General features: G+C 46.3%; 1 protein-coding gene across 2 annotated transcripts; it reads right to left on the reverse strand.

Moving 5' to 3' along the window:
* Positions 1-1871: 1871 nt before the first annotated feature.
* LOC308575673 (uncharacterized protein) lies at positions 1872-21791 on the reverse strand. 2 transcript variants are annotated; one of them, XM_081174491.1, is made up of 10 exons: positions 19883-21791; positions 4649-4680; positions 4394-4510; positions 4173-4252; positions 3958-4051; positions 3768-3851; positions 3430-3534; positions 3068-3119; positions 2679-2761; positions 1872-2016 (listed from the first exon to the last, which is right to left on the reverse strand). In XM_081174491.1, the coding sequence occupies exons 1-10, from the start codon at positions 19932-19934 to the stop codon at positions 2008-2010; spliced, it is 708 nt and encodes a 235-aa protein (XP_081030617.1). In that variant the 5' UTR covers positions 19935-21791; the 3' UTR covers positions 1872-2007. The 2 variants fall into 2 exon arrangements, 1 of the variants encoding a protein (XP_081030617.1); XR_014002907.1 differs by lacking the exon at positions 4173-4252 and adding an exon at positions 2864-2953 and having other exon boundaries at positions 3430-3851.
* Between the last annotated feature and the right edge of the window lie 631 nt (positions 21792-22422).

Here is a 22422-nt window from a genome sequence, read left to right on the forward strand (position 1 = left end):
AACAGCAGAGCATGGTAGGGCAATAATGTGCAATAAAACAGTACATCAATCTCTCAGTTTCCAAATTTATTAATCCTTTCAACAAAAACCACAATAGTCTTGTGGCCCATTCTCTTGCTGCCAACCTTCAGGTGGTTACGGTCCTGAGTTAAATTTAAGGCTTTATAGGCCAAAAACAGCACTTTGAATTGGGCTAGGAAGCTAATTGGCAGCTGGAACAGTCTGGCCAGGATGCTCAAACCGTCTTGCCTCAGTGAGCAATGTGGCTGTTGAATTCTGCACCAGCTGAAGCTTCTGAACTGCCTTCAGAGGCAGCCCAGAAAGAGATCCACCTTGAGACCTGTGGTCAGATGTGGTTCTTCAACCCTGCCTACTTCGCAGGGTTGTAAGTCTGGGCTGACAAGGAAGGCTTTGGTGCATCTCATTGGCCCCTTCGGTTGAACCACTGGCACCTCTCAGATTATGTAATTGTCTGAGCTGAAGATCGCCGTGATGAGCTCCTTACCAGAGCTATGACGAGTGCTGACGACTGATGGACAGATCACCGGTTATTATGCTCCACGATGGCTATCCTCAACGCAGGCTTCAAGGAAGGAAACCAAGGCGCAAAAGGAACACTCAAATGAACAAAATGAACACTCAAGCCCTTCAAGATCATATTAAGTGGGATTGCTTCCAAACGACTCTTAAGGACCATCCACATTCAGAATTCCCTGATAACATTGAGGAACACTGGACCAAGCTACAAACATCATTATTGCAGCCGGTGAACCAACTATTGGATACCAAACCAAGAAACACCAGGACTGGTTTGATGAGAATGACAGTGAGATTGAACACATTATTGACAAGAAAAGGAAGGGCTTTCAGATCTGGCAAAGAGATAGAAACTGTGCCACTAAGAAAAAAACCTATGCCAATGCTAAGGCTGAGGTTCAAAGAAGAACCACAGAACTAAAGAACACCTGGAGGATAAAAAAAGCTCAAGAGATCCAGCACTTAGCTGACACTCATGATGCACAGAGTTTCCTTAAAGCCACAAAGACCATCTATGGGCCAATAAATCATGGCATATGCCCCCTACGCTCCACAGATGTGTGCTCTGATATACCGATCAAGAACAAGTTCTGCGAGGAACTAGACTTGAGCCTGCAAACACCTTCTCAGTAGTGGCGTCCGCCCTGTGGAACGCCCTCCCAGCAGATGTCAAAGAAATAACTCTCTGACTTTTAGAAGACATCTGAAGGCAGCCCTGTTTAGGGACGTTTTTAATGTTTGAAGTTTTATTCTGTTTTTAGTGTTCTGCTGGGAGCTGCCCAGAGTGGCTGGGGAAACCTAACCAGATTGGGGGGGGTGTTAAAATTTAATAAAATTATTCTTATTGTTACTATTACTATTCCTGCTGAAAGAGTTCATCACAGCTGGCATAACCGCAGAGGCCCCTTGGTATCGGGACCTGAACAAGAACGGACAAAGGCTACCTGAACTGTGCTCATACCACAGCCTCAGCGTCACGAACATGGTATGCTCTACCAAGGCAAAGCACTCCGTGTCCTGGAGAGATCTTAGATCTCAGGTCACTGGCACCAGCTGGACTGGATTGTCACCAGGCAATTGCACTGAACTGTGTTAATGCAACACAGAGCTACCACAGCACTGACTGCGACATGGTCACACCCTGAAGGCGAGCAAAGAGGACTTCTGGTCAATCTAAGGTTCTGCACTTTGGCAGGAAGAAGCAGCTGCACCAATAAAAGATGAGGGACACTGGTTTGCTGGTAGGGAAAAGGATCTAGGGATCTTAGTGGACCACAACTAAGGCTGCAACAACAAAAGTGTCCAGATCAAGGGAAGACAATAACACACTGAAATTCAAAACAGTAACAATTTATTGTGCATTTATTCAAAATCCATTAAAAATATTTATTTTTATTTTTATATTTATTTTTATTCCATTCTCTTCCAGTTCTTTTTCTTCTTGACACGTGGAGTTACACAGGGAATAGATCATATAACCTAAGGAATGGAAAAACCCAAAATTCCGTGAGATCTTTTGAGGCAAAATAATGTTAACAGCTTTCAGATCTCTCTCTGTCCCCTGCCCTGTCCTGTCTTTTGTCAAAACAAAGGTGTCAACCCTGTGCCCAGAGCCGCCCCCCGCCCCCCCCCCGGCCTCCCTGAGGTGGTCCAGAGGAAAGAAGAGCAAGGCACACGGCACCAGCTGGGCTGCAGGAGTTGCCAGAAGGAGGCCTACAAAATGCCACCCAGCCATCCTAGGGACTCCACTCTGCATCTGTGTGGGGTTTACTCTGGAGCCTATTCTTCTCCTGAAGCCATCCCATGAGGCAGTGGAGGTTTAGAATCAGATCGACCCCTGGCTTCCCTCTACGGCACGTGCACAAGCAGCTTTCTCTGGATCTTGTCCGCTCCATCTGCTGACACAGGGGAAAGTCCCTCACTCACCGAGGGTTTGAGACCCATTGGCTCCCCTCCCCTGGTTCCCCGGCCTCTTCTCCCTCTGACTGCTGCTCCTTGTGCCCCCTCCACTCCCTGGGCTCTGAGATGTCTTCCCTTCCTGGTTCTCCAGCTGCTTCCTCCCACCATTCCTCTGTGCCCAACCAGTCCATGACACCGTTCCACCCCTTGGCCTCTGTCCCCACAAGGCAGCTTCCCCCTACCTGATCTGGTCCCACAGCCACTGCTTCCCTTCTGCTGCCATAAAAAGATGGAGAAGGCGGTCTTGCCGGCATCATTCTGTCACCTGCAAGAGAAAAAAGGTAAGCAGGTCGCCAGGAGTGCCTGCTTCTCTCACAGATAAAACAGGGCATCTCTAACTACAGATGGGCTTTTGAGAAAGTCTTACGTGCTGAGTGCATTTGGATGTTGGCCTCTCTCGGGTGTCCAGTGGAGCCCGAGGTCCGCACTACCTATAAATCTTCAATGATGATGTCATCTGAATGGAAGAGAATGAGAATGAGAACAGAATGAAAATGAAAATGAAAATGAGAATGAGATTTTCCCACAGACCTTTAGTCAAAGGTCGCTGTCTCCAAGGTGTGGAGCTTACCTTCTTGCGGCTTCAGGCGGAAGCAAGGCAGGTCCGGCCGAACTACTGTCATCTGCAGAGGAAAGAAAAATCGGGGTCAGATGGGAGCAAGAGAGAACAGACGCAGCGCCTGGAAGGACAGGTCTCCCTCTGTCTTGGGCCCAATCCCTTGTTCCAGAGGACCTCCCTGGGCCCTGCAGCCTCCTGGGCAGAGGTGGAAGGGCAGCAGCAGCAGGAAAGGGGGCAGGAAAAGCCTCTGGCCTCATCCTGGGCCCCAGGGACACACACCACATCATCTGTGCTAAAGATCACTTGGGGATGTGATCTTGGGGGGGGGGGTGAAATTAACCAAAGAAATGAATAGAAGAAGGCAAGGTACTTACTCTGAGGTTGGGGAATTTCCGGGCAACGGCCAGCAGCAAGGAAATGCTGCTGGCCGCTAGTTCTTGAGCCTCCCCACTTTCCCCCAGGGCGTATCCTCGGAGGTCCTGCAGGAGGAAAGAGCATCTCAGAGTCAGGGGCCAGTTTGGGCCAAAGCAGCCCCCACTGCCCCCACCACGGAGTCCCTGGCACTTCTGGACCATGAGGGTTTGCCAGCTTTGGTCTTGGACCAAATTGGGGGCCAAACAGGCTCTGTGCCCCAGAAATGGGGCAGTCCGTTGGGTAAGGGACGGGGGGGGGCCAACCCTAAAACTACCCCTGATGCCATCGGGACACTTATGCTGAGAAGGTGGAGGAGGGTGCCAGGGTTGGGGGCTTCCATAAGGAGACCCCCCAGCAGGAGCCGGAAGTGCCTCTTCAGTTCCTGCGGGAAAAGAGAGAAGAGAGTGTGAATGCTGGGTTGGATTCTGCAAGTGTGTGACAAAGAAGAAGAAAGAGCCTGTGAAGGGAAGTCAAAACCAAGGACATACTTCTCTCTCCTCCTCGGCCCCATTCAGCACGGCCTCCAACGTCCTGTGCAGGATGGCACTGATCATATCGCAGCTGAATTTGGGCCTCATGGTGCTGCAGAGATGAAAGGGAGAGGGTTAGAGTCTCCCTTGCCCCTTCTCCCTCCCGCCTGCTCTTCCCCCCTGGGGTTCTGCCCCGCACCCACAACCCCATCCACGCCAAAGACCCCACTCACCTTAGCTGGAGGAGGGCCTCCAAGGCAAGGGCCAGGGTCAGGGGGCGATACCTGAAGTGTTCCAAGGGCCCCAAGATGTCCTGGAAGAGGAGGAAAATCAGCTCTAACCCCAAACACCAGGCTTGGCTTTGCAGGGGAATGGCAACCCCATGCCCTAAGCCGGCAGGGTCTTCCTCTACGCAGATGCACAACCCTTTCCACCCACACCCCCCATCACTCACCAGAATGGCTTGGGCCGTCGCCTGCTTGGAGCACTTCAGGGATCGGAGCCCCCTGAGCTCAGCTGCCTGGCAGCTCTGGATGGCCCCCAGGAGGTAGAGCTGTTCATCCTCCAGCAGCTGAAATGCAAAAGTCAGGCTGTCAGTTCCTCATGAGGGGAGGGCTTCTCCGCATCTCAGAGTGCAGAGTGGGGGGGGGGGGAAAGGGGGCAGGTCTGAGGGATCCAGTCCCTGCTCTTGTTTTCTCCAATACTCACCCCCTGGGGCTGGGATGCGGAATCGCAGCAGAACTGCAAACAGAAGGACATGGGAACAAGTGAGTCATAGAATCATAGAGTTGGAAGAGAGCACAAGGGCCATCGAGTCCAACCCCCTGCCAAGCAGGAAACACCATCAGAGCACTCCTGACATATGGTTGTCAAGCCTCTGCTTAAAGACCTCCAAAGGAGGAGACTCCACCACACTCCTTGGCAGCAAATTCCACTGTTGAGCAGCTCTTACTGTCAGGAAGTTCTTCCTAATGTTTAGGTGTGTAGCAGGAACCCCCCACCCCAATCATTCTGTTTGCACAAACTTCACACACACTCACACTCACACACTACATACGCCACATTTCTGTTATAAATTCATAGAAAATCAACCATACATCGGATTTGCACTGTTCCATTTTTTACTCCATGTGACAAGGACTATCAAAGGGGGGTGCTTGGTTTCTGGTCAGCCATAATCCCTTCACCATCCCAGCACATCCACAGGAGCCCTGCCCAGTTGCTATGTCAGCCCTGATAATCCCAGACAGAAGACAATCAAAAAAGACAAAGAACTTGCATATGGTAGTGGATTCACCACAGGCTGAAACAAAGGACAATGATCAGCTCTTCCCTCTGGGGGCAGGAAACTGCAAACTCCCCTCTGTCACCTGGAAAGTACTCATGGGGAGGGGGAAAGGAGGAACCAGCCAGGTGACTGGACACTCAGGTTACCACCACAACTCCTCCCTCAACCCCTCCTTTCTGTAATGTATGCATGATGTTTCTGGGGGTGGGCTTGACCTGGAGGAGCGGAATTTCAAAAGTTTTTATAAGGTCTTGCAGCCCATTGTTCTGGGTCTTTCCTCTCTCCTGCAAGTGAAGGGAATACCCTGTTGCAACAGTTCAATAAAGGCCAAGCCTACAGGCTGCTGTTTTGCTCCAAGTTATCCTGGTTGGTGTCTTTACTTTTTGTCCAAGGGAGCCCTCAGATTTTTCCGTTAACAGTTGGCAACCGCACGAAGGGACACTTGGTTCTCCTGCAGAGGTGAGGAGGGAGATAGAGGGGATCAGGCGCCACTGGGCAACCTTAGCCCAGAGATCCCTCTTCCTCTCCCTGCCTCCTCTTTGTGGGCGGTAATCAATCGTCACCAAAAGCCCAACCAGGGGAAGCAAAGGCGAGGTCAAGCCGGCTAAAAAAAAAAAAAAAAAGAAAAGGATCCCGGGATCCGCGAGGGACATCAACGGACGTGAGTATGGTTCTGCAGGAAATACATTGGGAGGAGGGTGGAAAATAACGTCTCCACAACAGCCAGATCTTTCTCCTTTATTTCCAACGTTACACCTACAAATCTTGAATCTCCTTTTCTCTTTCTCTCCCCGTTTTCCCTTTCGGAAGTGTGGCCAGGAAAACGTGGTGCTTATTGTTTCTCTGACGTCCTTTTTCGGAGTCGGCCAAAGGCGTCCCCTACAAATCTCTCTCCTTTTCTCCCCCGTTTTCCCTTTCGGAAGTGTGGCCAGGAAAACGTGGTGCTTATTGTTTCTCTGACGTCCTTTTCGGAGTCGTCCAGGGGCGCCCTTACAAACCTCTCTCTACTTTCTCTGCTTATGCAAATGAAGCCGCCCCTCCTGCCCGGCGACCTTTGTTAGGGATGACCCGGGTACGTGAGAACGCAAGGTCATTTGCTTCCTTTCAAAACTTTGTTTTCTCGGGTCCTGATCTGGCACTGCACTGTGCAGGCGTTTAGTAAGGAATCCGAACTTAGTCCGAAGGCTAGGCAGGAGGCTGTTGTGGAAGGTAGAGGGGAGGTTCACAATTGGGGCCCCACACTAGGGTTAGTCTTGAAACAGTACTGTGGTTTAGGTTTCCGGGCAGTGCCCCGTGGTTTAGGTTTCCGGGCAGCGACCCGTGGTTTAGGTTTCCGGGCAGAGACCCGTGGTTTAGGTTTCCGGGCAGAGCCCCGTGGTTTAGGTTTCCGGGCAGCGACCCGTGGTTTAGGTTTCCGGGCAGCGACCCGTGGTTTAGGTTTCCGGGCAGAGACCCGTGGTTTAGGTTTCCGGGCAGCGACCCGTGGTTTAGGTTTCCGGGCAGAGACCCGTGGTTTAGGTTTCCGGGCAGCAACCCGTGGTTTAGGTTTCCGGGCAGAGACCCGTGGTTTAGGTTTCCGGGCAGAGACCCGTGGTTTAGGTTTCCGTTCAGGCTTGAGGTTTTTAGCAAATAGCTCGTGGTTAAGAAACAAGTAGGGATTGCGCTAAGTCAAGGATATTCCAAATACTGAAAGAATCTTTCTTCTACCCCTTTCTTTCCCATTGCCCCTCCTCCCTTGTGTGTGTGTTTCCACTCTTTCTGTCTTTAGCGTACTTTGTTAACGAAAAAACCCCCCCAATAATAACATATGAGAGAATGGGAGCTCACTAAACACCCTAGCTGGACTCCTCCTGGCAACAAAGCTTCCATGAAGCCTTTTGCCCCAGAGAGGACTCTAATATGCCCCTCCAGCTTGTCATCTCCAATTAGAAAAAAAATAGAAATAAAATAAAGGGGCAAAATGGTCTTTCCAAGTACAAAGTACGAGACCGTTGTAACTTTTAGTGGGTGGCTTAGGCCCACCACCTAGAACCCAGGGCACAGTGGCCACCTCAGGGATCCTTCAACAAAATCAGGGTGTGAACTCTTAGGGAGAGCTGAACACATCAAATTTGTGTTGTTAAACTATAATCTAAAGCTAGAACATGAAACTGTAAACTTAATGGTGCTCAGAGGCAAAAAATAATAATAAAAAAAATAAAAAAAAATGAATAAGAGATGTATTCAAAGATTTAGAAATATTTCAAGGGTTTGTATTTACATTGGCCTTGGCATCCACAGACTGTTCTTAAATGCACATAGTTTTAAATTGCAAGCTTGCTTCAAAATTTTAAATCTAAGAAAGCCATGTTGCGCCTTATCGATCTTAAACAAAACAAAATGGAGAATGGAGTGTGCAAATGTTTGTTATTTGAGAGAGGCTCTAAAGGAGAGTTTCCCTCCCAAGTGGTGAAATCCTGTATACGTGCTACTTGTGTTCTAAAAGGGGAATTACCCCACCTCTTTCTTCTAGTTTTAAGTGAGGAGGGTAATTTTAAGTCTAATGGTAAATGATGTTTTGTTGTAACTTTTGAGTTTGTGAGTAAACCTCTGCTCCAGTCTATTTTTGGAAGGAGAAGTTAGCCTAATGTTTCTGCTGCAAAAGCCTAGTTGAGCACAACTGCTCTCTCAAGCTAAAATGCAGTGTATTTCATTAAGCGTATGCCTATAAAAGTATGGTGTTCATTCTAAGAAAAAATATTTGAGTCCAGTTTTAACTTTGATTTGGTTGGACAGAAGAGTTATTGTAAGGCTCCTGATATTGGTCTCTATAAGACTTCATGGCCTCTTTTGTTAGAAAATGCCTCCCTCCCCCTTGTTTCACTCTGCCTCTTTCAGTTGTTTTCTCCCTTCTTACTTCTGTGCCAGGTAAATTTACTCCCGAGTAAGCTTCCTTTAAAGGAAACTGCAAAGAGGGGAGGGGGCAACACTTGTGTATTCCCTTTAAAAAAAATCAAATCTAGGGCTGCTTTAACTGTGCTTTATAAGAGATCCTCTCCCTATCTTACGAAAACTGTTCACTTCTTCCTTAAATATCATTTCAAACTCACTCAAACTATCTCAAGATCTGCAAAAAGGGTTCTGTGTAAAGTTATGTACTTTTATTTTCCTCTTCCTTAGTACATGATATGAGCATAGATGTTTCCTTTCCCAGCTGTAAATCTGTACTTAAATGTGTATGCCTCTTTGGTAGTACAAATCTTGCTGCGAAATCTTGCTGTGAACCCTATATTTTGGAGGGTTGGACTAGATGACCCCAGGGTCCCCTTTCAACTCTCCCAATTTGTGCCTGTGTGGAAGGCTATGTGTCTGCAAGCATTGGAGGGTAATTCTTAAATTCTGGTGTGGTAATGGAGTTGAAATTCAGCCTAGCTTTGCTCTTTAGTTTTAAAAGGTGAGAGGTGAAGCCCAACTGGTAATATCAAGCATTTGAGTGATTACAGTGTTTATCATTTTTTTAAAAAATCAGACTTAAAAGTCTACTCAAAGTTTAAGCACATACAAATGAATAATCAAGTAGAATTAGCCTTGACCATTCCTGTAAATGGATCACTGCCTTGCCGTGGCGAAGGGGCTTGAAGAACTCAGAGAAGCTATGAACTATGCCGAGCAGGGCACCCAAGATGAACAGGTCATAGTGGAGAGTTTTGACCAAACGTGATCCACCTGGAGTAGGAACCGGCAAGCCACTCCAGTATCCCTGCCAAGAAAACTCCATGGACAAAGACAACAGGCATATAAAAGTTATGACGCTGGAAGATGAGCCCCTCAGGTCGGAAGGTGTCCAACATGCTACTGGGGAAGAGCGGAGGACAAGTACAAGTAGATCCAGAGCTGATGAAGCGGCTGGGCCAAAGCCGAAAGGACGCTCAGTTGCGGATATGCATGGAAGCGAAAGGAAAGTCCAATGCTGTAAAGAAAAATATTGCATAGGAACCTGGAATGTAAGAACCATGAACCTGGGTAAGTTGGATGTGGTCAAAAATGAGATGGCGAGAATAAATATTGACATCCTGGGCATCAGTGAGCTAAAATGGACGGGAATGGGCGAATTCAGTTCGGATGACTATCATATCTACTACTGTGGGCAAGAAACCCGTAAAAGAAATGGAGTGGCCCTCATAGTCAACAAAAGAGTGGCGAAAGCTGTACTGGGATGCAGTCTCAAAAATGATAGAATGATCTCGATACGAATCCAAGGCAGACCTTTTAACATCACAGTAATCCAAGTTTATGCACCAACCACTGGTGCTGAAGAAACTGAAATTGACCAATTCTATGAAGAATTACAAGACCTTATAGAAGTGACACCAAAGAAGGATGTTCTGCTCATTATAGGGGATTGGAATGCTAAAGTAGGGAATCAAGAGATAAAAGGAACAACTGGCAAGTTTGGCCTTGGAGTTCAAAATGAAGCAGGGCAAAGGCTAATAGAGTTCTGCCAAGAGAATAAGCTGGTCATCACAAACACGCTTTTCCAACAACACAAGAGACGACTCTACACATGGACATCCCCAGATGGGCAACATCGAAATCAGATTGATTATATTCTCTGCAGCCAAAGATGGAGAAGCTCTATACAGTCAGCAAAAACAAGACCTGGAGCTGACTGTGGCTCAGATCATCAGCTTCTTATAGCAAAATTCAAGCTTAAACTGAAGAAAGAAGGAAAAACCACTGGACAGGTAAGATACAATCTAAACCAAATCCCTTATGAATACACAGTGGAAGTGAGGAACAGGTTTAAGGATTTAGATTTGCTGGACAGAGTGCCTGAAGAACTATGGGTGGAGGCTCGCAACATTATACAGGAGGCAGCAACTAAAACCATCCCAATGAAAAAGAAATGCAAGAAAGCAAAGTGGCTGTCCAACGAGGCCTTACAAATAGCGGGGGAGAGAAGGCAAGCAAAATGCGAGGGAGATAATGAAAGATACAAGAAATTGAATGCAGATTTCCAAAGAATAGCAAGGAGAGACAAGAAGGCCTTCTTAAACGAGCAATGCAAAGAAATAGAGGAAAGCAACAGAATGGGAAGAACCAGAGATCTGTTCAAGAAAATCGGAAATATGAAAGGAACATTTCGTACAAAGATTACCATAATAAAGGACAAAAGTGGTAAAGACCTAACTGAAGCAGAAGACATCAAGAAGAGGTGGCAAGAATACACAGAGGAATTATACCAGAAAGACATGGATGTCTCGTACACCCCAGGTAGTGTGGTTGCTGACCTTGAGCCAGACATCCTGGAGAGTGAAGTCAAATGGGCCTTAGAAAGCACTGCAAATAACAAGGCCAGTGGAAGTGATGGTATTCCAGCTGAACTGTTTAAAATTTTAAAAGATGATGCTGTTAAGGTGCTACACTCAATATGCCAGCAAGTTTGGAAAACTCAGCAGTGGCCAGAGGATTGGAGAAGATCAGTCTACATCCCAATCCCAAAGAAAGGCAGTGCCAAAGAATGCTCCAACTACCGCACAATTGCACTCATTTCACACGCTAGCAAGGTTATGCTTAAAATTCTACAAGGAAGGCTCAAGCAGTATGTGGACCGAGAACTCCCAGAAGTGCAAGCTGGATTTAGAAGAGGCAGAGGAACCAGAGACCAAATTGCAAACATGCGCTGGATTATGGAGAAAGCTAGAGAGTTCCAGAAAGACATCTACTTCTGCTTCATTGACTATGCAAAAGCCTTTGACTGTGTTGACCACAGCAAACTATGGCAAGTTCTTAAAGAAATGGGAGTGCCTGATCACCTCATCTGTCTCCTGAGAAATCTCTATGTGGGACAAGAAGCTACAGTTAGAACTGGATATGGAACAACTGATTGGTTCAAAATTGGGAAAGGAGTACGGCAAGGCTGTATATTGTCTCCCTGCTTATTTAACTTATATGCAGAATTCATCATGCGAAAGGCTGGGCTGGATGAATCCCAAGCCGGAATTAAGATTGCCGGAAGAAATATCAACAACCTCAGATATGCAGATGACACAACCTTGATGGCAGAAAGTGAAGAGGAATTAAAGAACCTTTTAATGAGGGTGAAAGAGGAGAGCGCAAAATATGGTCTGAAGCTCAACATCAAAAAAACGAAGATCATGGCCACTGGGCCCATCACCTCCTGGCAAATAGAAGGGGAAGAAATGGAGGCAGTGAGAGATTTTACCTTCTTGGGCTCCATGATCAGTGCAGATGGTGACAGCAGTCACGAAATTAAAAGACGCCTGCTCCTTGGGAGAAAGGCGATGGCAAACCTAGACAACATCTTAAAAAGCAGAGACATCACCTTGCCAACAAAGGTCCGTATAGTAAAAGCCATGGTTTTCCCAGTAGTGATGTATGGAAGTGAGAGCTGGACCATAAAGAAGGCTGATCGCCGAAGAATTGACGCTTTTGAATTATGGTGCTGGAGGAGACTCTTGAGAGTCCCATGGACTGCAAGAAGATCAAACCTCTCCATTCTGAAGGAAATCAGCCCTGAGCGCTCACTGGAAGGACAGATCGTGAAGCTGAGGCTCCAATACTTTGGCCACCTCATGAGAAGAGAAGACTCCCTGGAAAAGACCCTGATGTTGGGAAAGATGGAGGGCACAAGGAGAAGGGGACGACAGAGAATGAGATGGTTGGATGGTGTTCTTGAAGCTACCAGCATGAGTTTGATCAAACTGCGGGAGGCAGTGGAGGACAGAAGTGCCTGGCGTGCTCTGGTCCATGGGGTCACGAAGAGTCGGACACGACTAAACGACTAAACAACAACAACATTCCTGTAAATAAAGGGCAGGAAATAATATTAATAATAATAATTATATTTTTTTGTCTGCAAATGGTAAGGCTGAAATGGCTGAGAATGTTAAAAAATAAATAAAATCCTATGAATTCTGACCCTCTGGCCATTTCCCCCATATATAAGGGTGTGGCATTGTTCTGCGAATAGCCAGAGTGATATTAGCCCTTTCCTGTACATAAAGGAAGCAGTCTCTTTTGCTTCGGCTGAAATTGCTAGTTTTGGTGAATACTTAAATTGCTGAGTTTCTCCTTTTTGTTTAAAATCTAACCCTATTTTTAAAATCTACTCCATACCCTTCCCTTCCCATATTCAAATGTTAATTTAGCCAAAGGATGCAACATTTTCAATAGTATAAAACGTTTGCTGAGACATGAACTCTGCACATGCACAGAAGCTAGATTAGCTAAAGAAGAGAGAGAGAGGAAGGGGGGAACTGTAAGGGGGGAGAGGAGGTTTCTTCGAGAACTGCAGAGAGAAATTTATCCAAATGCAAAAACTTTGAACCATTGAGGGAAATCACCCAAAATGTTTCTTTGCTCCAGGGGCTACGTAAGACAAAAGGCTTTAAAAAAAAAAAAAAAAAAAAAAAACTAGCCCATCAAAAGTCAAGAGCTTTCCAAGTTCCAAATCTTAACATGCCAAATACTTTTCACAGGTAAATATCAAAGCATTCCCCCCCTCAATGGGAATTTTAGGAACAGCATTTCCTGACAAACTTCTCACATGAAATAATTTTCCCTTTTAACAGGATATGTGAACCCCGATAACAAAGTGTTTGTCCCTTTTTCCTCCCACAGCAACTTTCTTTCTGTTCTGTGAAACAAGTCTGAATCCCTGCTAACTTCCATCTCTTTGTGGCCTTGACACTTTTTTAAGTTACAAATAATCTGTTTTCATTTATTTAATCCGTTTCTCCATGATGTCTATGAAGTTAATCAAAGCGTTGTTGCCACATCATTTGGGATGTTAAAATGCCAAAACAGATTACTTCAGGTTACTTCAAGTTTCTTATTAATTGCGTGTCTTAGCATTTATTTATTTTTGGTTCCTCATAGGTCATTTTGTGTCTGTGTGTTCTACTTTGGGGACATGTTCATCACATGTTGAAAGTCAGTTTCATGAAGTTCTTTTATCAGATAGCATATGGTGAATTTAAAGTTTTTCCCCATGGTTTTCCCATTTTTTTCAGTCTAGTAGTAATCTCCGTGGTTTTGATAATATATTTAATAATAATTCTTTTCTAAATCTGATGTCTTTGTGTCAAGTTTGTTTTCATCTGACTGGTAATCTAATTTTTTGCTTTCTTTTGTATTTTTTAACCTTTGTATTTTTTACAGTTCTCTTTCTATAACAGTAATTATAATATGAAAAGAACAACAACAAGAAAAACTAAGTGAAGGAAAGCAAACAAACTTAGCAGATAATAAGTCCCCAAAACCCTGCCCCCTTACAGGATATCACTTCTACAGATGTGCAAGGATGAAAAGCAGCAACAACCCCTCAACTCAGTTCACTCAGTTCTTCGTCATCACAAGACACCAGAGTTTTTCAAGTGGCCACAGCTATCTCTTTCAAAGGCTATAGACTGCCAGGGGAGTGGGCCTGACAAAGGGGGGTGGAGTTGACTTGCAAGGACATCTTTTCACTTGAACCTCAAGCCTCCAGGATTCAAAAGATACATGCGTAAAAGATCACAATTGTGTCAAGATATGCAACTGATATTTAATTAGTTTGTTTTGTATTAAGTGTTATTATGTAGGAATGTTGAAATGTGTCTGACAGTGTGTTATTTCCACAAGGGGGGGTATTTTGTGTGTAATTTTTATGTTTAATGTCTTATTGCTTGCACACCAATTCTCATGCATTTTATACTTTCTGATAGCTCACACTATTGTGTAGTCCAATGTTTAGATAACCACATTTCATTGTCCCACCTGGCACTCTGCCAACTTTCCCTATCCATTTTAAAATGTGCTAAAACTTGCTTTACCAAGGAGAAGCTTATAAGATACATGAAGGTGCATATGCTTTGGTTTAGCAGGAATGATCCCTTATAGAGTTAAATTGTCTTATTTGGACAAAGTGCCCTTTTAAGAACGGTTTTCCTTTACAGACTGGTTTGAAAGGTTGAGAACCATGGGCACATAAATTTAAATTGGACTCAGTTTGAATTGGGCAAGTGTATCCAGGCTGCAATTAGCTTTTTGGTCCTTAAAGTGCAAGTGATCAACTTCCCAGGACTGCGAGACCAGAGCCTGTAATAATAATAAGAAATCCCATGGATTTTGGCCAAGGCAAAGACATTTCTCTCAGGACGTGTCCGAAACCTGTGCCAGCTGTGGTGGGTGCCAGGCTACATGATAAATATGAAAGCCCTAAGTGGATTCACCAGGGATTGCCACTACTGCAACACCATGCCGATGTGAGACCACAGAAGAGCTACCTTGACACCTGAGAACACACAAATGGCGGGGGGGGGGGAAGCAAACTGCACTTTTCAGTCATTAGTGGACCTTCCTGCCTAAATGTAAAGCATAGATCACTATTGAGAAAATATTTCTTCCAAGGTGCTAGAATACCACAAGTAACTGAGCAGTGCACTGTTACACCATTATATTTCCATGCAAATATCCTTAAAGTAGCATGATATCCAAGTCCCTTTCAGGTTCACATGGACACACACATCTGGGACGGAGAATACCAGGTTATTATTTACCACCTTAAATTGTGCGGAGAAAAGGATTGCAAAGTAGCCACCTTTGCAATCTTATCTCCGAAGGGGGGAACTGTAGCAGGAACCCCCCACCCCAATCATTCTGTTTGCACAAACTTCACACACACTCACACTCACACACTACATACGCCACATTTCTGTTATAAATTCATAGAAAATCAACCATACATCGGATTTGCACTGTTCCATTTTTTACTCCATGTGACAAGGACTATCAAAGGGGGGTGCTTGGTTTCTGGTCAGCCATAATCCCTTCACCATCCCAGCACATCCACAGGAACCCTGCCCAGTTGCTATGTCAGCCCTGATAATCCCAGACAGAAGACAATCAAAAAAGACAAAGAACTTGCATATGGTAGTGGATTCACCACAGGCTGAAACAAAGGACAATGATCAGCTCTTCCCTCTGGGGGCAGGAAACTGCAAACTCCCCTCTGTCACCTGGAAAGTACTCATGGGGAGGGGGAAAGGAGGAACCAGCCAGGTGACTGGACACTCAGGTTACCACCACAACTCCTCCCTCAACCCCTCCTTTCTGTAATGTATGCATGATGTTTCTGGGGGTGGGCTTGACCTGGAGGAGGGGAATTTCAAAAGTTTTTATAAGGTCTTGCAGCCCATTGTTCTGGGTCTTTCCTCTCTCCTGCAAGTGAAGGGAATACCCTGTTGCAACAGTTCAATAAAGGCCAAGCCTACAGGCTGCTGTTTTGCTCCAAGTTATCCTGGTTGGTGTCTTTACTTTTTGTCCAAGGGAGCCCTCAGATTTTTCCGTTAACAGGTGGAATCTTCTTTCTTGTAGTTTGAATCCATTGCTCCGTGTCCGCTTCTCTGGAGCAGCAGAAAACAACCTTTCTCCCTCCTCTATATGACATCCTTTTATATATTTGAACATGGCTATCACATCACCCCTTAACCTCCTCTTCTCCAGGCTAAACATGCCCAGCTCCCTTAGCCGTTCCTCATAAGGCATCGTTTCCAGGCCTTTGGCCATTTTGGTTGCCCTCCTCTGGACACGTTCCAGTTTGTCAGTGTCCTTCTTGAATTGTGGTGCCCAGAACTGGACACAGTACTCCAGGTGAGGTCTGACCAGAGCAGAATACAGTGGCACTATTACTTCCCTTGATCTAGATGCTATACTCCTATTGATGCAGCCCAGAATTGCATTGGCTTTTTTAGCTGCCGCGTCACACTGTTGGCTCATGTCAAGTTTGTGGTCAACCAAGACTCCTAGATCCTTTTCACATGTACTGCTCTCAAGCCAGGTGTCACCCATCTTGTATTTGTGCCTCTCATTTTTTTTGCCCAAGTGCAATACTTTACATTTCTCCCTGTTAAAGTTCATCTTGTTTGTTTTGGCCCAGTTCTCTAATCTGTCAAGGTCGTTTTGAAGTGTGATCCTGTCCTCTGGGGTGTTAGCCACCCCTCCCAGTTTGGTGTCATCTGCTAATTTGATCAGGATGCCCTTGAGTCCATCATCCAAGTCGTTGATAAAGATGTTGAATAAGACCGGGCCCAAGACAGAACCCTGTGGCACCCCACTAGTCACTCTTCTCCAGGATGAAGAGGAACTATTGATGAGCACCCTTTGGGTTCGGTCAGTCAGCCAGTTACAAATCCACTGAGTGGTAGCATAGTCAAGACCGCATTTTACCAGCTTCTTTTCAAGAATATCATGGGGCACCTTGTCGAATGCCTTGCTGAAATCAAGGTAGGCTACATCCACTGCGTTCCCTTTATCTACCAGGCTTGTAATTCTGTCAAAAAACGAGATCAGGTTAGTCTGACAGGACTTATTTTTCAGAAATCCATGCTGACTATTGGTGATCACAGTATTCCTTTCTAGGTGCTCACAGACTGTTTGCTTAATGATCTGCTCCAGAATCTTCCCTGGTATTGATGTCAGACTGACTGGGCGATAATTATTTGGGTCCTCTCTTTCCCCCTTTTTGAAAATAGGGACAACATTCGCCCTCCTCCAGTCTGCCGGGACTTCGCCTGTTCTCCAGGAATTCTCAAAGATGACTGCCAGTGGTTCTGAGATCACATCTGCCAGTTCTTTTAATACTCTTGGATGCAGTTCATCTGGCCCTGGAGACTTGAATACATCTAAACTAGCCAAGTATTCTTGTACTATCTCCTTAGTTATTCTGGGCTGTGTTTCCTCTGCTGAATCATTTGCTCCAAATTCTTCAGGTCGGGCATTGTTTTCTTTATCGGAGAAGACTGAGGCAAAGAAGGCATTGAGGAGTTCAGCCCTTTCTGTGTCCCCTGTTTGCATTTCACCATCTTCTCCTCGGAGTGACCCCACAGTTTCTTTGTTCTTCCTTTTGCTACGGACATACCCATAAAAGCCTTTTTTGTTGCTTTTAACCTCTCTAGCAAGCCTGAGTTCATTCTGTGCTTTAGCTTTTCTGACTTGGTGTCTACACGTGCTGGCTATTTGTTTGAATTCCTCTTTGGTGGTTTCCCCCCTTTTCCATTTTTTGTACACATCCTTTTTTAATCTTAACTCAGTTAAAAGTTCTTTAGATAGCCACCCTGGCTTCTTTAGGCACCTTCCATGTTTCCGTCTCATTGGTATTGCCTGACGTTGTGCTTTTACTATCTCCCTCTTAACAAACTCCCAGCCATCATGAACTCCCTTTCCTTTTAGTATTACTGTACATGGGATCTGTACGGCTGTTTTTTCCCACGTGCACAAGCTGTTATTTATGTCTTGTTTTTATCTGTATGGGCCTATGGCCGTAATAAATATCTATTCTATTCTATTCTATTCTCTCACCCAGCACTTCCCTAAGTTTTATGAAGTCGGCTTTCTTAAAGTCAAGAAATTGAGTCCCAGTATGCTTGGCTGCTCCTTTCCGCTGTATAGTAAACTTCAGAAGAGCATGATCACTCGCGCCTAATGATCCTTCCACTTCTACCCCACTAACCAGGTCATCAACATTGGTTAGGACCAGATCTAAAATGGCTGTTCCTCTTGTTGCTTCTCCCACTTTCTGGACAATGAAGTTGTCTGCAAGGCCAGTGAGGAATCTGTTTGACCTTATGCTCTTGGCTGAGTTTGACATCCAACAAATATCCGGGTAATTGAAGTCCCCCATTACTACTATCTCCCTTCCTTTTGCATGCTTGGCCATCTGTTCCAGGAAGGCATCATCTATGTCCTCCGCTTGGCTTGGGGATCTATAGTAAGCTCCCACAATGAGGTCTGTTATTCTTCTCTCCCTTAATTTTGACCCAAATGCTCTCACTTTGGCTTTGAGGTTATAAATCTTGGATCTTTTCACAGGTATACACATCCCTGACATATAACACCACTCCTCCTCCTTTCTAGTCTGGTCTGTTTCTCTGAAATAGATTGTATCCCTCCATTATTACATTCCAATCGTGGGACTTATCCTACCAGGTTTCAGTGATGCCTGTTATGTCATATTTAGTTTGCTGTACCAAGAGCTCAAGCTCATCTTGTTTATTTCCCATGCTTTGCGCATTACTGTACAGACATTGAAGTCCATTAATCATTCCCCCGTGTCGCTTATTTAAGGATTTTTTCCTCCCACCACTACGTCTGCGTGCTGTTTGCTCCATTTGGTCTATGACATTTGGATGATCATCTTCATCAATTGATAGACTCCTACCTTCAGGAACACTGTCTCCCTCCCCCACATTAGTCAGTTTAAAGCCCTCCTGATGAGGTTTCTGAGATTTTTGGCAAAAACATTTCTCCCAACCGTTGTGAGGTGCAGCCCATCGCTTGCCAGAAGTCCATCTTCAAGAAACTGCAGTCCGTGATCTAAGAATCCAAACCGTTCCTGTTTACACCATTTGCGAAGCCAGCTGTTCACTTCCACTATTTTTCCCTCTCTCCCTGGGCCACGTCGTTCAACTGGGAGGACAGATGAGATGACAATTTGTGCATTTAGTTGCTTCAATTTCCTGCCGAGAGCCTCGTAGTCTCTTTTTATCTTCTGGAGGCTATTGCTTGCAGTGTCATTGGTTCCCACATGAACCAAGAGGAAGGGGTATTTGTCAGTGGGTTTATGATTCCTTGCAGTCGTTCAGTTACATCTTGGATCTTAGCCCCGGGGAGACAGCACACCTCCCGAGACATCTTGTCAGGCCCACAGATCACTGCTTCTGTTTCCCTCAGTAGGGAATCCCCTATCACCACTACACGCCTCCTCTTAGGTTTGGTCAGGGTTCTTCCGTGAGCTGTCCGTTCCAAGGTCGCCTGCACATTCCCTGAGGACTGACTTTGCTGATCGTCTTCATATACCTGATCGACTGTAATGAGGGAGAGATCCTCAAATGGAGTCTGTTCTTCGTCTTCCATGCTAGGGGAGAGGACATCAAAGCGATTGTGTATTTCTAAACAATCAGAGCGAACCCTGGGCCTCCTACTTCTTTGAGTCACGTTTCTCCATATATCTGGCACCTGTGTTGGTGAACTAGCCTCCTTCTCAGGGGTGTCCCCTTCTCATCCTTGGTGGAGACTGTGTTCTCTGTTGCTTCCAAGAGCTCCAGCTCTCTAATTATTTGGAGCGTAGCTACACGTTCCTCCAGTTGCTGGACTTTGTCTTCTAAGTGGGCAATCAACATACAATTGCTGCAGGTAAAGCTGCCTGCAACCTTTGGCAAGATGGCAAACATTGCGCAGGAACCACAGGCGACTGCAGCTGTTCCTCACCCTCCATCTTGAAAACGTGTCGTTGGGGGTGGCTACAGTGGTCCTTCATCATAAAAAGCGTGAAGACAGGACAAATAACCCCCCCAAAAAAACCTAGGTCTCCCCCAACAAACATTTGAGACTAGCTCCCCTAAATCTAAAAGATGGATCAAACTGCGCACGCCGCCAGGCGCACCTCCCACAGCTAATCACCTGACTCAACAGAAACCCTGCCCCCTCTGACCTTTGCACAGGGAGAACAGCTAATCAGCCACAAAGAAACACACACACAAGAAAACCCTTTTTGCTCCTTCTTCAGCTGCTGCCCTGCAAGCTCTCAAAGTCCTCTTTTGCATCCTTGGACTAGTTGCCCCCCATGCCCATTCCTGCCCTCCTCTGTCCAAAAAAGGAGGGCCACTTGCTCACCTGGCGCCACAGGCTGCTCTGGGTCTTGCTGGGGGGCCACCAGATGTGGCATCAGACGTAACAGCGTCTGAACAGCCGCCTTAAGCACCTGATCCTAGAAGAGATGAGCGGAAAGAGCAACTCAGACGCTGGCCGCTCCAATTCTTGAGGGGTGTTTGTGTGTGAGGAGGGGCATCTGGAGAAAACAGTGAACCCCCGAATTTGCAGAACAGAAATACATATGTGGAGCCTAATCAATCCTTGCCTGCCCATCACGACCAATTCCTTCCATCTCTCTGCAGTTCAGTGACCTGAAGGGGCATCATCAGAGTCTGAAAGAGGCAGCCCAGAGCATGAAGGGCTGGCAGAGAGAGAAAGGCAGTCCCAAGCGCTCTGGGTTCAAGAGCTATGGCCATGCCAGGACCCAGAGGGCCTGGTCCCCTCATTCATGCAGTCAAGGAGTGTATAAATTCCATGAAGCAAATGAAATGAATAGGGAGAGGGGAGAGCTTTGGGTCATTCTTAACATTGTTACCGGAAGTTTTGGAAAGGGTGGCGGGGGGTTTCCCCCTCCAGCAGGCACCATACCCCCCCTCCGACTGTACCCCAAATCAACATCTTCACTTCTGCAAATTTCCCCACAAAACACATCCTGACACAGTCATTTCCTTTTTCTATTCCAAAGGCTCCCATAAATAAGGGTAGAACATTTGCCCTAATGAAGGCTGAGCCTTTCGCTCAACCAATCTGCTCAGACTATCCAAAGAACTGTCCAATAGCAACCAGTGAGTGCCACGAAACAGTGCCCTCCAGCACAAAGCACTGAGGGCACAAGGAGAAGGGGACGACAGAGGACCAGATGGCTGGACAGTGTTCTCAAAGCTACCAACATGAGTTTGACAAAATCGCGGGAGGCAGTGGAAGACAGGAGTGCCTGGCATGCTCTGGTCCAGGGGGTCACGAAGAGTTGGACACGACTAAACGACTAAACAACAACAACAACAGAACAAAGCACACAGGCACTGCAGCTGCCGACCAGCCGTGGCCTCTGCTCTACAAGTAGGAATTCCCACTGGGAAAAGGGGAAAGTCAGAACCAGCCATGAAAACTATTCTTGGTCCATTGAAACTAGTCTTCTAAGTTTCAGTCTAGGCTCTTGAACTACCAACCTAGCTGTTGTGAAACATGGACCACTTATAAACGCCATCTCTAACTCCTTGAAAGATTCCAGCAATGGTGTCTCCGAAAAATGTGACACACCACTGGGAAGGCAGGCGAACTAATACGAGTGTCCTGGAAGAAGCAAAGATCACCAGTGTTGAAGCAATGATTCTTCAACACCAACTTCGTTGGACTGGTCATGTAGTTCGGATGCCTGACTATTGTCTTCCAAAGCAACGACTCTATTCCAAACTTAAAAATGGAAGGTGTAATGCTGGTGGTCAACAAAAGAGGTTTAAAGACTGTCTCAAGGCAAATCTAAAAAAATGGAGTATAAACGCCGACAACTGGGAAACACTGGCCTGCGAGTGCTCCAGTTGGAGAACAGCCTCGACCAAAGGGGTCATGGGCTTTGAAGACACTCGAACTCAGGACGCAAGGGAGAAATGTGCTAATAATAATAATAATTTTTATTTATTTATTTATACCCCGCCCTCCCCAGCCAAGGCTCAGGGCGGCTAACAACCAATAATAAAAACAAGTTGAATGAATACAACTTAAAAACAAGATTAAAATACAATATTAAAATATTGAAACATTAAAATATTAAAATGTAGCCTCATCGCAGGAGGAGAAAGGAAAAGAAAAAAGAGAGGGAGGGAATCAAATTGGCTCCAGGCCAAAGGCCAGGCGGAACAACTCTGTCTTACAGGCCCTGCAGAAAGAAATCAGATCCTGCAGGGCCCTGGTCTCATGAGGCAGAGCGTTCCACCAGACCGGAGCCAGTGTTGAGAAGGCTCTGGCTCTGGTTGAGGCTAATCTGACTTCTTTGGGGCCCAGGACCTCTAGGGTGTTGCTATTTATGGACCTTGAGGCTCTCCGTGGGTCATAGCGGGAGAGGCGGTCCCGTAGGTACGAGGGTCCTAGGTCGTGAAGGGCTTTAAAGGTCAAAAGCAGCACCTTGAATCTGACCCTGTCCTCCACCGGGAGCCAGTGCAGCTGGAAAAGCACTGGATGAATATGCTCCCATGGCAGAGACCCCATGAGGAGCCTCGCTGCAGCATTCTGCACCCGCTGGAGTTTCTGGGACAGCTTCAAGGGCAGCCCCGCGTAGAGCCAATTACAGTAGTCAAGCCTGGAGATGACCGTCGCATGGATCACAGTGGCCAGGTCGGGACGGTAAAGGTAAGGGACCAACTGCTTGATGAGGCGAAGGTGGGAAAATGTCGCCTAAGAGGAAGGCGGGCTTGGCAAACCCTCCCCGCGATCAACTCCTGCCCGGAAACCTCTGTCCCCCGCGGGGCTCCACAACTGGCCTCCAGTCTCTTACTGCTGAAACCCTCTTTCTGGGAAACAATCTTGCTCGGCTACGAGGGAGCGTCAAAGAAGAAGAGGCGGCG

Source organism: Podarcis bocagei (genome assembly GCF_964188305.1).
Source record: "Podarcis bocagei genome assembly, chromosome: 16".
Taxonomy (NCBI): Eukaryota; Metazoa; Chordata; class Lepidosauria; order Squamata; family Lacertidae; genus Podarcis; species Podarcis bocagei.